Source organism: Sminthopsis crassicaudata, chromosome 2 (assembly GCF_048593235.1).
Source record: "Sminthopsis crassicaudata isolate SCR6 chromosome 2, ASM4859323v1, whole genome shotgun sequence".
Taxonomy (NCBI): domain Eukaryota; kingdom Metazoa; phylum Chordata; class Mammalia; order Dasyuromorphia; family Dasyuridae; genus Sminthopsis; species Sminthopsis crassicaudata.
Window position 1 is genome coordinate 613,767,614 of NC_133618.1, and position 17,116 is coordinate 613,784,729.

The 17,116-nt window shown below is 42.2% G+C and overlaps 1 protein-coding gene across 3 annotated transcripts in view; it reads left to right on the top strand.

Annotated features, from left to right (window-relative positions):
- Positions 1 to 17,116, top strand: part of OGDHL (oxoglutarate dehydrogenase L) — a 58,595-nt gene that overhangs the window by 19,891 nt on the left and 21,588 nt on the right. For all 3 annotated transcript variants that reach the window (XM_074296092.1, XM_074296094.1, XM_074296093.1), the window contains 9 exons: positions 3,529 to 3,724; positions 6,229 to 6,414; positions 8,654 to 8,756; positions 9,383 to 9,498; positions 9,953 to 10,107; positions 11,334 to 11,480; positions 15,841 to 15,931; positions 16,449 to 16,628; positions 16,942 to 17,070. In XM_074296092.1, coding sequence (XP_074152193.1) covers positions 3,530 to 3,724; positions 6,229 to 6,414; positions 8,654 to 8,756; positions 9,383 to 9,498; positions 9,953 to 10,107; positions 11,334 to 11,480; positions 15,841 to 15,931; positions 16,449 to 16,628; positions 16,942 to 17,070 — 1,302 coding nt within the window. In that variant the 5' untranslated portion in view covers position 3,529. The remainder of the gene's footprint in view (positions 1 to 3,528; positions 3,725 to 6,228; positions 6,415 to 8,653; positions 8,757 to 9,382; positions 9,499 to 9,952; positions 10,108 to 11,333; positions 11,481 to 15,840; positions 15,932 to 16,448; positions 16,629 to 16,941; positions 17,071 to 17,116) is intronic.

A 17,116-nucleotide genomic window follows, 5' to 3' on the forward strand; every position in this document is an offset into this window, starting at 1 on the left:
ACAAGATCATTGGAACTGGTCTGAATCATCTCATTGTTGAAGAGAGCCACGTCCATCAGAATTGATCATTGCCATGTACAATAATCTCCTGGTTCTGCTCATTTCACTCAGCATCAGTTCCTGTCAGTCTCTCCAGGCCTCTCTGAAATCCTCCTGCTGGTCATTTCTTAGAGAACAATAATAGTGATGGTATATAGGTAGAGAGGAAGAGAGTGCGATGTGATTGGGAGCACCTTATCAATCCTGCTGTGGATTTTCTTTGAGGGTTAGTCATTTTGATTTGGCAGACTGGAATTTTTTAAACAGATAATCAGACCAAGCTCTGTAGTACTGGCAGCAGGGGATAGAAGAGTTCTGTTCCCAATAAGGGCTGAACAAAAGGAAATAATCATAGACTCACCTAGATCATGATGGATTTTGGCTAGCTGTATGGGAGAGTATTTCATAGTAGCTCATAGGCTCAGAATCATTGATTTAGGGCTGGACAGAGGTAGTAGACCAGAGAAGAGATTCCAGGGGCATTTTTTCTGTCTTACAGATTTTAGAAATGTAAGAGCGAATCTCACTGTCTGAGGTGGTTGAAGTGTGTCTGAAGAAAGATGAATGAGATGACATTTCAAAGGTCTTTTGCGTTTCCCCAAAATCTAGAATAACTACAATTTGAAATAATATTAGTAAAGCTCTTGGAACTGTGCTAAGAATGGGCACATAGGAGGTGCCCTATCAGCATGAGTTATCATCATCATCATCATGAGTACCATGTGCAGAGACCCCTGTCAAGGGCTAGGGAAGATCCAGAGAGATGAAACAGCTTCTGAGCCCTTGTAATAGTGATAGCTGCCATTCATAGCTTGCCTCTGAGACTTTCCACTTGGATGACCACCTTTGGCTAGATAGCGAGACCTTCCTAGGCCTCAGTTTCCTTATTTGTTAAACAAACGGGTTGGACTCAGTGGGCACTGATCTGGGTCCTTGATGCTTTGATCTGTCATACAAATACCTGTATGATCTAACTACCTGGGGGACTCCCCAGGGCTGTGCTCTAGGATCTCTTTTCCTTTTGTTCTGGGCCATCACTGCCTCCGCCCTCACTCCCCTTGATCTCAGCAGCTCCCTTGGGTTAAATGATTATTTTTTTTTAATGTAGCTCCCGGATCCTATCCTGTTCTCCCCCTGTCCTGTAATACCCGCTACCTGTTAGACACCCCAAAATGGATGCCCCACAGACATCCCAAACTCCAAAAACATGTCCAGAACAGAAATCCCCATCGCCTCCCCTGCTCCCTCCCACCCTCTTCTTCAGGACTTCCCACTGTCGTCCGTCCTCCCTCCACGGCATCTGACAGACACAGTGAAAATCCTGTTTCTTCCTTCCCTGATGTACATCTCCTCTTCAGCCTCAGCCTCCAGCCTCACTGATGGATGTGCCGGGGCCTAGCACGGCTCCTGGAACATAACGGTCTTTAATTAAGTGTTTATCGACTTGCTCTCAGGAGCTCTGCTGATGCTAAGTTGGGTCAGATCAAGGAACAGCGAGGGGACGGCCTTCCTCTCTGTGGAAGAAGTGTTAGACTTCTCTCCTTGGCTGCTGAGCTGGGAACAACAGATGGAAGTTATGGGGAGGCTCGTTTTGCCTTGAATGTGACAATATTCTGGGAGCCTGGCCTTTGTGGAGTCCTCGTTGCCTCTCACCTAGGTTACTGCAGTGGCCTTTTAATTGGCCCCTCTGCCTCAACTCTCTCCCCATATCCATCTGTTCTGATATTCAGACATTAAGTGAGTTTCCTTTAAAAAAAAAATATATATATATATATGTATATGTATATGTATGTACATATGTATACACACACATACACACTTACACACATACATAGTTAAATGTTTCCCAGTTATTTAATTTTTCCCGATTCAAGGTGATTTTTTTGAGCGCTTACCTATTTTTTTTAAATTAAAGATTTTTATTTTTCAAAACATATATGTAGATAATTTTTCAACATTAGCCATTGCAAAACCTTGTGTTCCAATTTCCCCTCTCTTCCCCCACGTCTTCCCCTAGATGGCAAGTAGTTCAGTATATGTAAAATATGGTAGAAACATGTTAAATCTAATTTATGCATTCATATTTATACAATTATTGTACTGCACAAGAAAAATAAAATCAAACCGTAAAAAGAAGCAGCAAAATAAAATGCATGCAAACAACAAAAAGAGTGAAAACGCTGTTGTGAGCCACATTCAGTTCCCATAGTCCTCTAAGTGTAGAAGAATGCTCTCTTCGTCACTGAGCAAGTGGAACTGGTTTGAATCATCTCATTGTTGAAGAGAGCCGCGAACACCAGAATTGATCGGCTATAATCTTCTTGTTGCCGTGTACAATGTTCTTTTGGTTACACTCCTCTCACTCAGCATCAGTTCATATAAGTCTCTCCAGGCGTCTCTCTAATCATCCTGCTGGTCGTTTCTTACAGAACAATAACATTCCATAACATTCATATACCATAATTTATTCAGCCAATCTCCAACTGATGGGCATCCACTCAGTCTCCAGTTTCTTGCCACTACAAAAAGGGCTGCCACAAGCATTTCTGGACTTATGGGTCCCTTTCCTTCCTTTAAAATTTCTTTGGGATATAGGCCCAATATAGAAACACTGCCAAGTCAAAGGGGATGCACAGTTTGATAACTTTTTGAGCATAGTTCCAAACTGCTCTCCAGAATGGTTATCCATTCACAACTCCACCAATAATGCATCAGTGTCCCAGTTATCCCACATCCCCTCCAACATTTGTCATTATTTTCCCTGCCATCTTAGCCAATCTGAGGAGTGTGTAAGTTGCCTTAACTTGCATATCTCTGATCAATAGTGATTTAGAGCACAAAAGGTGACTTTCATAAAACATATATTAGCTCATGTCATTCTCTTAGTCAGTAAATTTCAGTGGGTCCCTTTTCCCCAAAATCAAATACTTTTTAAAATCCTCTAGCCTTGAAAGGAAGCTTTTTCTAATCTGATTCCTTCCTATGCTTTATTGCTCTGCCACACTCTGTGACTAGTTGGCTGTTTCTCCATTAATGGCCGTCTCATGAAGTTCCCTGTCTTTTGGTCTCCATGCTCAGAATGCTCTTTGCCCTCCTCTCTGCCCCTTTGGTTTCTGTCAACACTCAGCTCAACTCCTACCTTCTGCAAGGAGCTGTTCCCAACTCCCCACCCTGTACTGAATACCTTTTCTCTATTTGTGTTTATTGATTTTAGATTTATGTTGTATGTATTATGTCTATTTGCTTGTCTTTCAGTAGATTTTATATTTGTGTTGTATCTATGTCTATTTATTTGTTGCTTCTTCCGGTAGATTTTATATTTGTGTTGTTTGCATTTCTATTTGCTTGTGTCTTCCAGCTCCTCCTGTCAGGTATTGTCTCCTTCCTTCTTTGACTGCATTTGTGACTGAAGTCACTGATTCAGAGCCAGGACGCTCAGTCACCAGGCTGGGGCAGCTGGGTTTAATGTTTTATTTTTCCCGTTCCCAGGATGAATCAGCTGAAGGTCCTGGCCGGCCGGCTCCGACCTCAGGCTGCCCAGCTTCTGCTGAAGCTCCACGCTCCCCTGCTGAGCCAGCGAGGTCCGTCCTGCAGGCCACCTGAGGCCTTCCTGAGCAGCGCCAGCACCAGCTATGTGGAGGAGATGTACTTTGCCTGGCTGGAAAACCCACAGAATGTGCACAAGGTTGGTGAACCTAGAAAAGCAGCCTCCCGTCTCCCTTACCCCTCCGGGGCAGGGGGAAGGTGCTGACTGGTCTGAGCCTCTCCTTTCAGAGTCACGCTGCTAGGGAGGCACGGGGGGCCTGGGTTCTAGTCTCTTTCTGCACTGACTTACTGGGTGATGTTGGCTTTTCTCTTAATTTCTCTGGATCTTGGTTGTACCAAGCCTACAAACTCTCCAGTTTTGGGTAATAAATGGTTTGTTAAAGGGTTTTCTGGGAGCCTTCCTATGCATTTGATTCTTACAGTGATTTAAAGGAAGCCTCCCTCGCCCAGAATATTGTCCTCACTGTCTCCTCAAGTCCAGCCCTGAAATCTTTATCACTAGTTTCCAGCTGTGTGGCCTCCTTACCTGTAGCACGGGGAGGCCAGATTGTGGGCCTTCTCCTGTCTCCTTCAGCTCCAAAATGCTACGATAATTTGATGGTAGCCTCCTGATGTTTTAGGGCAAGAATTCTTGGTTCAGAAACCTCCAAATGAAGTCATTTTTGATTTATGAAAGTAGCTGATTGACAATCCTCCTAACTCAGGACCACCATTGATGGGTAGGCCCTAAAGGCCATGAGTAACAATTTCCATCTTATTCTATCTCACCTACATGTCTGAACTTGGAATCCAGGCTGAAATCTCAAATAAAGATGCTGGGAGAAGGCTTTTTAAATTATGGAGCAAAAGCCATCCGATAAGTGTTTATTGAGCCTGTAAAAAGCCCAATTATACAATGACATCCTGAGGAAAAAAAGTAGCTATGATAGTGATCTACTTAAAACTCCCATTATTGTTAAAGTCTGTAAGACAAATCAAGGTGAACAGATAAAATCTTAGGAAAAAGAAAAACCGTCCTTCATGATTAGCTCAGTATCATTATCAATTCCTTTGACATCTCTAGGATGCACTTTCCACATTACAACTGAAGCTATGAGACAGAGGAAAGTGCCATTCAGAGGAGATAGTTGTAGTTCGCAAGCTGGGAAGAACTGGGAAACAAAGCAGGTGCTTTTTTCAGGTTGTATTTCATTTGAGGGAAGTTATGTGTGTGTGTGTGTGTGTGTTTGAGTGTGAGAGACAGAGACAGAGTCAAGAAACAGAGAGATAGCAGAGGGAGAGAGAGAGACAGAAAACAACAGAGACACACAGACAGAGAGACTTAGAGATGTCACCAAGGTTTTATGTTGGACTAGATGACCTTTGAGGTCATTGATACAGTGGAAAGGACACTGGTTCTGAATTCAGATCCCACGGCTCCCACTCATGATTTGTGTGATTTGGGGCAAGTCACCAGACTTTTGAATGCCAAGAATTCTCCAAGTCGAGGGAAGTGGCTTGAGTGAGGCTGGGTGTCTGAAGAGAAGAGGTTTAGGAAGTAGCGACCGCAGAAAGACTGAAATCGGGTCCAGTGTCTGGAAAAAGGCAGAGTGACTCCCATTTTCTGTAGGCCCTGCTTCCAAGGGCCCACCATGTGGGTTTTTGGATTGCTTTGTTCCCCAGTAGATTGGATGAGGGAGCTCAGCGGGCTGGAATAGGATAGTCCAGGGAGCATTGCAGGGAATGAATGAACTCATTTGCAAAGGGTAAAACATTCTAAACAGTGAGAACAGTGAGAACCTCAAAGGAAATAACAGAAGGAAAGCACTTTGCAAATCTTAAAGCACCAGTTAGAGCCCTTTAAAGTTGGCCACACCAATTATTTTCTCTCTGTTGGACTCTCCATTCATTCACTCAGTTATTCAGTCAATTGACAAATATTTGTTAAATGTTTACTCGGCAGTTTCCAAGATACTGGGGAAGATTCACATTTTAGTTGATTTAATATTTCTACTTTCAAGAGGTTAGTCTAATAGAGGAGCACAACATTACATAGATAACTAAATACACAACATTGCATGCTTAAAAAGGTATCAGCTCTAGTTAGTGCAACTCTAAGCCCAAAGCTTAAGCTAACAAAACTTAAAGCTGCACTAAGATCTTTTAATTGTGCAGTTTTACCATGTTGATCTTATGTTTATGGTGTATGTGTGTTGTAGACATAAATATATAAAGTTTATTTCCCTAAGTTTTATTAGCCTAAAACTGCACTAAGATTTTTGGAACACGAGATATTTTGAAGTAATAAAACAGTGTTGTATGAGGTCAAAGGGAGAAGATGGTCCCAGAAACAGGAGAAGGCTTTCTGGAGAAAGCGGTCTTTGAGTTGGGCCTTCACTGCCTGGGTCACGGATGTGCTAATCCTGGTTGGGACTGGAATTTGTGCTACCAGTTGCCCCTTAAGCCTTCTTTGCCAACCCCACACCCTAGGTGGTAAATGTGAAATCCTCTCATGGGTATCTCCTGCCTCCTTAATCGCTCCTTAGGCCCCTTTCCTTGGTTTTAAGGGACTTCAGGTGCTATTTATTATTGATATCAACAATGTTATTATTGTCCTCATCGCTGGTATCCCCTTTTGCCCCATTTCCCCATTTCTGCCTCCAGTCCTGGGATACCTTTTTTCGGACTGCCAGCATGGGAGTAGCCCCAGACCGTGCCCAGCCGGGGCTTCCATCCGTTGTTCACCCACCTGCTGTCCAGGAGGGCCCTGGGCGCACCAAGAGCCAGGCCAAGACCGAGAAGCTGGTGGCAGACCACTTGGCCGTGCAGTCTCTGATCCGGGCCTATCAGGTAAGAGCATTTGGGTCCGAAGGGTATCCGAGGGGAGAATCACAGTTTCCACCTTTAGAGAAATTGAGAACGGGAAAAAGCTCAAGCTCCAGCTCCAGTTGTACCTCTTCTCCTGCCCGATAAATCTAATAAAATATTATAAATGCAGTTTTTTTTTTTTTTTTGGGAGGGTGAGAATTTTTTAAGGAGTTCTATAGTCATTCCTTTTTTTTTTTTTGTAAAATATAGTCCTTTTGGTTAGTGTCCCAATTTATCTCAGATTTTTAAATTGTGGAGTCTTTGGGTGGAAAGAATCTCATCTAGATTAAGATCCTGGATAATTTCTTGCATGCAGTCTTGGTTTTGACCAAATATGGTTAATTGCAAAGATTCTCTCTGGGGTTGACTGGGTAATGAGCTTAAGCATTCTAGTAATTAGTGGTAGTCAAGATTGCATCATTTCATCATAGAAACTTGTCTCTTGGAGGGGATTCTTAAAATGCATGTGGGTGGAGTGGTGATTTAAGGAGGGAAGGGTGATGATTATTAGGTGAGGTAAAAATCGCCATAATGTCATCCAATTAGCAAATACAAATTGCTCTAATTGTTGATTCCCAGAGGGTGTTTTTGTGCCTTAATTTGATTCAATAAGCATTTATTAAAATGTGGACTATGTTCAAAGCCTGCTGTTAGGCTGGAGAAAATTAAGACAAAAACCCAAAAACAGTCCCTGCCCTCAAAGAATTTGCATTCTACCGAGGGAATCCAAATGTACAGAGATATGAAAGCACACTCTCATTAGAGGAAAAAGATGGCTCCAGTGTTGAGTCTTGAAAAAAGCTTAGATGTCTAAGAGGAAGAAATAAGGAAGAAAGGTGTACCAGACAGCTGTGATAGAGTGACAGGGGCTGCAATTTGCAGTTCTTTCCCTCTCCCAAGTCAAGTCACCGATCTGGGTCTCCGTTTCCTCCTCTGTAAAATGAGGAAAGATAATTCTAAGATCCATCCAATTCTGTGAGTCCCACAAGTCTAGCATGTGGTTGAAATGGAAGCCTTATTGAAGGAATTAAGAGAGGCAATGGACTGATGAGTTTGGACAACAACCTGACCTACGTGGGTGGAATGTGGAGTGTGTGACAGGGTGATAGGAAATAAGTCTAGAAAGGGAGGTTGGAGACAGACAGTAAAAGGCTTTAATTGCCAGGCTAAGGAGTTTATATTCTATCCTGGGACCTACTGGGGAGCCACTGCTGGGTCTTGAGTGGGGGGGGATGACATGATCAGGTCTGTGATTTAAGAAGATTATTTTGACAGCTGTGTGGAAGAGGTGGTTTTAATTTTATGGTCAATGCCTTGGCACTTCTCCATTTGAGGGTCATCAGCTTATAGATGTAATCATTCTGATGCTCCGGACAAGTAAAAAGCAACTTAAATTTAATTGTAATTATATTTATCGTTCCCTTTTTTAAAAGCAAATCTTCTTTGACTTAAAAAATAACAAGGAATATAAAAGAAATAATATAAAATATTATTAAATAGACACGTACACACATATACAAGTAAATATACATGCTGTAAACATCACACACGTAAAGATAAACATGCACACATATGTGTTATACATAGAATAGGCAGATGTAAATAGTATATGCAAAATATATGCACATATACATGTTTGTAAAGTATGTATACATATAGAGGCATGTAAAATATATAGCATATGTATATATAATATTTTACATTATTGCTTTTATTTATTTTTGTTTATCATATTTGTATGTGTATTTATCTTTACAACATAATAAAAAATAGTTATATTTATAATATATTTATTTTTAAAGCTAAAAAAGACTCATTTTAAAAAGGGAAATATAAGTATAATTACAATTATATGTATCTATAACACATATATGTATACACACATGTATAGGTGTATATTTCATTTGCTGATATATGGTAAAATCACATATTTGGGGATTTGAAACCTGCCAGTAAGATTAGGTTATGTGTGTATTTATCTAAATACTTTTAAGTCATTTTAAGCCTAACTTTATGGGAGGTTGCTGCTTGCTGGGAAATTTTGAGGTGGCCTTAAATTGCTGGGATTATTGACTTTATATGCTTAAGAATGGTATTTCTGTGACATCCTCAGGAATAAATAGCATTGCCTCTGCTGGGTGTTCAGTGGAGGGAATTCCGGGCCCCTTGTTTTTAGGAACGGTAGACTGCCTGGCTCACTTCCAACCTTCTCCCCCAACAGATCCGGGGCCACCACGTGGCCCAGCTGGATCCCCTCGGAATTCTGGATGCTGATCTGGACTCGTTTGTTCCCTCGGATTTAATCACCACCATCGATAAGCTGGGTGAGAAGGAGTAGCCTCTTGCTGAGAGCAGGGTCCATGGGCCAGGCCGTGCAAGCCTTCTTTGCTTTCTTGCTGTCATTGGCAATCAACTGGCATTTATCAAGTGCCTCCTATTTTCAGGCACTGTGAATACTAAGAAAAGATAAGACATTTCCTGCTCTCCGGAGCTCATAGCCTAATAGAGGCGACACTATGTACATAACTTTGCACAAACAAGATAAAACTTGGTCAATTGGAGATAATTAGCTGAGGGAAGATACTAGCATTGAGAAAGATCAGCAATAGCATCCTGCCCAAGATAGGACTTGACCTGCTAAAGATAATCCCTCAGAAGCCCAAAAAGAAGGGTATCTGAGCCCCGTCCCTGTCCTCAGCCTTTTGCTCAGGTAGGACACTGCATCTGGCATAGGTGTGGATTCATGACTGAACTTCCTGCTCTCTAACCCCGAGTCCCCCCCATAGTCTCTATCTTCTATGCAGAAGTAGGGTCTTCTTCAGAGTAACAGGACAGTGGTGGGTCAGTATAATGTCTACTCTGAAGATTGGAAGGATTCTGACTCTGCTCTAGCTTGGACCTTTTAGAACCCTGCCCTATCATGACTGAACTTCTCCTCTCATGCTCTCAGCCTTTTATAATCTTCATGAATCTGACTTGGACAAGGTTTTCCATTTGCCCACGACCACCTTCATTGGGGGCGCAGAGAGCACCCTGTCTCTGAGAGAGATTATCAGGCGCTTGGAGGTAAGTAAGCAAACTGTAAATCACATCTCAAGATCTGAACCCTGAAGGAAATGGAGATTTTAGCTTCCAGAAAGGCTGTGAGAGGGAGAAACCCTAAGGGCTTGGATTTGTGAAAGGAAAGAAGCATGGTTTAGGTGGGGTTTAGTTTTGAAAGGATAATTTTCAGAGGAAGTAGGATCACTCGAGTCTCTTCTAAAGGTCCAAAGAGGGATGGTCTGTGAGGTTTATTCTTCTCTATTTCCCAGGCAAGTGATTAGACAGAGTTCATTGATTAGCAAGTGGGTCCAAAGTGAAATGGATAGAAAAATGGAATTCTGATGGTATTTATTGAGAATGCCTCGGTAGCTACAGCTTTGCAAAGGCTTGTTGCCAGTCCCCTCTTCCCTTGGTTCTCTGTGTGGGAAGAATGAGGTTGTGGCTTGCCAGCCTCGTGGAGTTCCTCTGTCTCCTCCAGAACACTTACTGTCAGCACATTGGCCTGGAGTTCATGTTCATTAATGACGTGGAACAGTGCCAGTGGATCAGGCAGAAGTTTGAGACCCCTGGAGTGATGAAATTCACCAACAAGGAGAAGAGGACGCTGTTGGCGCGGCTGGTGCGGTCCACCAGGTGGGATTTGGGGCTCAGAGGGGGCCCGGGAGCACCTAGATCTCCTGCTGGCTTCCTGGGACCACGTCCCAGGGGAAGTCCAGCAATGAATGTGTTAATAGGAAGAGTAAGAACAGTGGGATATTCCTGACCTGAGAGAAGGTCCTGCAAAAATGACACTGACACAGGTCTTTCTGTAGTGGCTTGGTAGGCATTCTTTATCACGAAGAACAGTCTTGGAATGAAAGGAGCTTTGGAATTAGAAATGAGGCAAGAATGTAGAAATACCCAAATCCTGGGTAGGGAGGCAGTTGCCCCACGATAGACCCTAAATGTAAGGAACGTGGTCCAAGACCAAATCCACACTCAGAGAACACCCCCTCCCCCCATTCCCACTCATTATTTTTCAAGTGATTTTTGTTTGATTAAACAAAAGAGATTATGTCAAGTACACCTGGTGCTCCATGGGTGGGAGCTGGGGGAAGGAGAGGCTGTTTTTGGAGGTGATTGAGTTTGAGGGGGCTAGGGAGACCATTAGGTAGAACTATAAGTTCCCTTTCCTCTTTGGCAGTCCCAAGCCCAACCTGCCCTACAACTGGGGGGTTATATTTAGGATTAAAGCTTGTGCTGTCTGATGCTACTGAAAGACAAAACCTACTTAGCCCTTCTTTGTACCTTAGTTTCTCTGTGCTGGTTTAATTGAATGTCGCACTTACTGCTGGCACCTTCTCCATAGGGAGAAAATGTTGGGCTGACTCCTCCAAATTTTTGCTCCTCACATCTCTTGGACCAGTAAGCTAGACAGCCATTGGGCTTCTCCTGTATCTCCCAAGATGAGGCACGTTGCCTTTGGTTCTTGAGTTCATTGACCTATAGTTTGGTGCCTGAGTTTTTTTTTTTTTTTAATTTTGATAGCTTTATTTCAGCATAATTGATTTTCTTTTCAATTCTATGCATTTTATTTTATGCATTTAGAAACTATTCTGGGAAAGAATCCATAAATTTTACCAATTAGTCAGAATGATTCACGACACAAAAATGTTAAGATCTCTCTCTGATTTAGTGCAAGACTGTCTATCTCTTTCCCCGAAATGAATAAGCTATATTCAACTTAAATTTGACATTTTGTCAAAAGATCTGCCTCTCTTTGGCCCAGTTGAGTGTTGGTTGAGCCTCTTCTGCATACTCCCATGATTGTGTCTCTTTGTAGCAGATACTGACTCTCCTCTTCCCCTCCCCCATGGCAGATTTGAGGACTTTCTGGCCCGGAAGTGGTCCTCAGAGAAGCGATTTGGCTTGGAGGGTTGCGAGGTCATGATTCCTGCCCTCAAGACGATCATCGACAAATCAAGCGAGATGGGGATCGAGAACGTGATTCTGGGAATGCCACACAGGTGGGAACTGGGCAGAAAGGAATTGTTTCCCGGAGAGTCTGGGTTTAAGGGAGCTAGTAAAATTCTGTGCTAGGACCCGACTGACCTTTCTCTCAGGTAGAACCATTTCCAGCATATCTTGCTCTTAGTTAGGGTCTAGGCCGGTGCCATTGTCTTGTGCCATTCAGATGCTACCAAAGGGCAGAGCTTTTAGCCCCTCTAATTCCTTGGGCAGACATTTTACATTTCTAGGGTAAAGAGTGAGCCTAACCTTGCAAAGAGTTTCCAAAAAAACCCATTACCCAGCCCAGAATGCTCCGTCATTTGTCATGTTTCTCTCACCACACCCTGGGTCAGACCCACCTGTCACCAGGTAAAGAGAAGAGAACTTACTTAGTGTTGAGGAGAATGAGAAGTACAGAGGTGGTGGGAGTAAATTCTTGCCATATTCGTACTTTTAGAACTTTAGAGCTTCTTCTCCATCTGTTCACCCATCCATTTGTCTCTGTGTTTATCCGTTCACTCATCCACCATCATCAACAAAGAAGACTTTCAAAGTCAGAAGGGATTTCAGGATCATCCAGTCTTACTCTTAGCCATCACCTCTCTAGCACCTGCTCTAGCTCTATAGCACTCAAATAGAAATAGAGGCCCGCTGGCCCCAGATTGGCCTTTGTTGTTGTTGTTCAGTCGTGGCTAACTCTTCATGACCTCATTTGGGATTTTCTTGGCAAAGATGCTGAAGTGGTTTGTCATTTCCTTCTCCAGTTCATTTTACAGATGAGAAAACTGAGGCACAGAATTAAGTGACTTGTCCAAGGTCTCAGACTTAGTAAGTGGGATTGGAATTCAGGAAGATGAATTTTCTTGACTCCATTCCTGTTCCAGCAAGCCATCCAGTTGCCAAACTGACTTAGAAAATCACAAATTAACATTAACCATGTTGTATTATTTATTTATTTTGTTAAATCTTTAAAGTGACATTTTAACCTGGGTTGCCAAGTGCATCACCAGTTTTGTGGACAGCACAATTGCCTTCTTTTCTGGCTAGAGAAGGTAAATGACTTTCCCAGCTCACACAGGCAGTATGTGTGGCAGGCAGGGCTTGTGCCCAGCTTTTTCCAGCGTTCGAGGCTGGTTCTCTCTCAGCTATTTCAAGCTGCCTCTCATACATCTACTAATATATCCGAAAATTTCATTAGCTTTTTAGCTGCCTCATAGTGTGCTTGTGGTATTCCAATACTCCTAGGTCTTTTTCTCATGAATCTCCCTTAACTTTCACCTTTTCCTTCCTCTCCTGATCATTTGATTTTTTTTTTTTTTTTTATTCTTCTCTTAAGTTCAGGACTTTAACACTTATTCCATTTCATCTAATTAGATTAATCCATCATTCCAACCTAAAGAGATCTTTTTTGGACCCTGATTTGGTCATTTATTGTATTAGTTTTCTCTCTCAGTATCATGTCACCAACAAATTTAATAGATGGATAGAGCCTTGCAGCCCTTCGTCCTCCACATCTCTCCAGGTTGATATTGATTCCTTAATCAATGCCCTAAATATCTGATCATTCAACCAGTTCAGAGTCCTCTTAACTGCATTATCATCTAATACACACCTTTCTATCTTATCCGTAAGGATATGATAAGAGCCTTTGATATGTGCTTTGTTGAAATGCACATATGCATTGTTTATGGCATTTCCTTGATTTACCTTCAGGTAACTCATTAATTTTAAAGTTACAAAAATAGTATAGCATCATTTGTCCTTAATGACCCACACACTGCCTTTTATTATTAATAGTATTTTACTTTTTCCAGTTATATGTAAAGACAATTTTTAACATTCATTAAAAAATTTTTTTGAGCTCCCAATTTTTTCCTCCTCTTTCCCTTCCCCACTCCCTTAAATGGTAAACAGTTTGAATAGGTTATACATATCCAACCATATGAAATATCTTCCCATATTAGTCATGTTGTGAAAGAAGAAACAGACCAAAGGGGGAAAAAAGCCATGAAAAAAATGAAGTGAAAAATATGTTTCAATCTGCCGTTAGACCATTAGTTCTTTCTTTGGATGCTGGATAGCATTTTTCATGATGAGTGGGATTTTTGGGGGGGTTGTCTTTGGATCATTTTTAGCTGAGAATAGATAAGTTCATTCATAGTTGGTTATGTTACAGTATTGCCATTTACTGTATATAATTTTCTCCTAGTTCTGCTCATTTTATTTTTCCAGGATTTTTCTGAAATCAGCCTGCTCATCATTTCTTATAACACAATAATATTCCACTATATTATTTTATCACTTATTTATTCACTCTTCAAATGATGGGTATTTCCTCAGTTTCTAATTCTTTGCTGCCACAAAAAGAATTGCTGTCAATATTTTTGGTACAAATAAATCCTTTCCCTCCTCTTCCTCCTGTTTTCCTCCCCCTCTTCCTCCTATTTCTCTTCTCCTTCCTCTTTCTTTTCCTCCTCCTCCAAAAGAACAATTATTAAAAGAAGAAGAGGAGGAGGAAAAAAAGAAATATCACAGGGCTTAAGAATGACAAAATGTGCCCTTATATTTTTTAAAGGGGAAGTAGTAGATTCCATAAATTGATAAATTTGTGTGATTCCTGGCAAAATAAATAATTTAAAATATTTTATTATTAAATTATTATTACATTATTTCTTTTCTCCATCTTCCTTAAATATCCAATAAAGACAAATATCACATGCAGAAATTTTGCTATTTTCCTCCGTTTCCTTCAGTATAATTTATCAGAGGCAGATGACCTGAACATATTGAAGGCAGGTAGACACTTTATTACTAATTCTTCATTTATCTTAGGTTTCAGTTTTTAAACCCTTTTTATTATATCTTTTTCAGTCATTTTTCTCACACATAAGAGCTAATGGGAATTGAGTAGCTTGACTTTCTCCTTGTCATCAATCATTATTATTTTCATCTACCCCAACCTCTACCTCCTCCTTCCTTGTTTTTTTGGCACTAAGAGAGGAAAAGAAAATGTTCTTTTTATTTATTTCCATTGGCTTCTTTCAAAAGCCTTAGCTCATTTTGCGCTTTAACCTTCCTGACCCTGTTTTTACAGGGAATATGCCCACCCAGGAAAGAGAATATAAAAATATTCCATCCTGTGTTTACATGTTCTTGCTTCTGTTTTAAAATCAATCAGTCAATCTAGGAGAATTTATCCAGCCCCCACCATGTGTCAAGTGCATTGCTCAGCACTGGGGATATGTGAAAGCTAAACAGAAAGCCACATTAGTATTTCTTGACACGTCCCCTCTCACTTCTTAGGAACTCATAGATCTAGATCTGGCAGGAATTTCAGAGATTATCTAGTTCACGGGCCCTTTACTTGGGGTCCTCAGACTGTCAGGGCTTCTGTGGAGAGGTTTCAAGTGGGAAAAAAAAAAGTCTTTATTTTCAGTAACCCCTCACTGAAATTTAGCTTTTCTTTTCAATTATAGAGATGCCATACATAATCCTGGGCAGCTGTTTGTGGGCTTCCCCAAAGCACCACTAATAATAGCTAGCACTGTGAGCGTCTCCATTATTGGAAGCTCCTTGAGGGCAGGGACCATAGGCTTTTTGTCTGTTTATTATTATCTTTCTTTGCATTTCCAATGCTTAGCACTTTGTCTGTCACACAGCAATAAATATTTGTTAACTTGAGATTGCATTTTAAGGTTTGGAAAATATATACACATATACATATAAATAAATAATATTCCCATAGGTATGTATATGTGCATATATAAAAAATACATATACATAGTTTTTTATATGTAAATATATGTTATACATATCTCATATGTATGTTATTCATTTATATATATATATATATATATATATATGTATCATTGAGCCCTAAAAGCCATCTGGTGAGATAGGTGCTGTTATTATCCCTGTTTTACAAATGGGGAAACAAATGGGGAAGACCTATCCAGGGTCACACAGCTAGTAAGGGTAGGAGGCAGTATTTGAACTCAAGTCTTCCTGACTTCAAATTCACTGATCTTGCTTGGCACAGTGTTAGGTACTGCCTGGTGCATAGTAGGCCCTTTACTAATTGCCAAAGGGAACATGACACAAAAAAGATCCAGTCCAGTGCTTTCATTTTCCAGATGAGGAAATAAAATAAAACAAAATAAAAAGTTGAGAAAAAAAATGATTTATCCAAGACAACAAGAATGGCAGATAGAGGATTTGAACCCAGATTCTCTGTCTTGGAAGTCCAGGGCTCTCTCCACCACGCTAGTTGTCATCATGTTGGGATTTTGTTTTGAGAGCCTACCATCCCCTGGAATGACTCCCTTTTGGAGCATCAGATTGTTGGGACTTTCCCATAGTAGACTCCTCTGTCCCCAGGGGCCGGCTCAACGTCTTGGCCAACGTGATCCGCAAAGAGCTCGAGCAGATTTTCTGTCAGTTTGACCCCAAGTTGGAGGCAGCGGATGAGGTTGGTGGTTGATGGTGGCTGGGGGCAGGGAGAGAGGCGGATGCTTTGCTTCCCAGACATTCCTCTGGTAGTGGAGAGTGGGGAGGATTTGGGGGAGGTGGAGGAGGCTCAGCTGAGGGGCTGCTGCCTCAGCTCAGTGTTTGGGAAACGTCCTGACACAAATCTGCTTAATGAAGTAGAGGGAACCTGATCAGAGCTTTCCCTTTGTGGCCCTTGTCGCCTGGATCAGCACTTTCTGGGCGTCTTGTTCCCAGGCCTGTCTCAGGAAGCTTTCTGCCTGAGACATCTCCAATGGGGAAAGACATGTAGATGGGGTTGCACATTGCTCTAATTTTAGCCCATATGGGGCAATAAGTGGGGGCCGTGTTTCTATTGGGAAAAGCCTTGTAGCCAGAAATGGTGTCCCCGGGGGGTGGTTTGGAGGCTCAGGAGTCCAGGGGCCCCACCCTGCGGCTCTCTGTGATGGATCCTGCACACCCGCCCCGATTGGCTCACCGCCATGCCCTTTGGCTTCCAGGGCTCTGGGGACGTCAAGTATCACTTAGGCATGTATCATGAGAGGATCAACCGGAACACAAACAGGAACATCACGCTGTCTCTGGTGGCCAACCCCTCCCACCTGGAGGCTGTGGACCCTGTGGTCCAGGGGAAGACAAAGGCGGAGCAGTTCTATCGGGGAGATACAGAGGGCAAGAAGGTAACGGGTCCTTGGAGAAGAGCCGTGTTTCTTGGATTGTGGAGGGGAGAGGAAACAGGGACAGGAGCAAGGAAGAACCCAATGGAGATTTGGTGGGGGGGATGGAGCTTCAGCCCTGTGAGAACCTCCCTTCCCATTCTGATGAGCGTGAATGCTTAAGATGTCTGTCAGACATGAAAGGTGTGTGGCTCAAACAGCTGTTAAACACAGCTGGTGTCGGAGGCCCAGAGAAGGCCCAGGGCTTAAGCTGGACTCCAGGGACAGGAAGGAGGTTCCATCCTATCCATCTAGTAAAGACTTCTTTTCTGTTAAGGTCATGTCCATCTTGGTCCATGGAGATGCAGCCTTTGCGGGGCAGGGTGTTGTATATGAGACTTTCCATCTCAGTGACCTGCCGTCCTATACCACTAATGGCACTATCCATGTCGTGGTCAACAACCAGGTGAGGTGAGGTGGGGGTTGGGGAAGCACCCAGAAGGTCCCGGGGC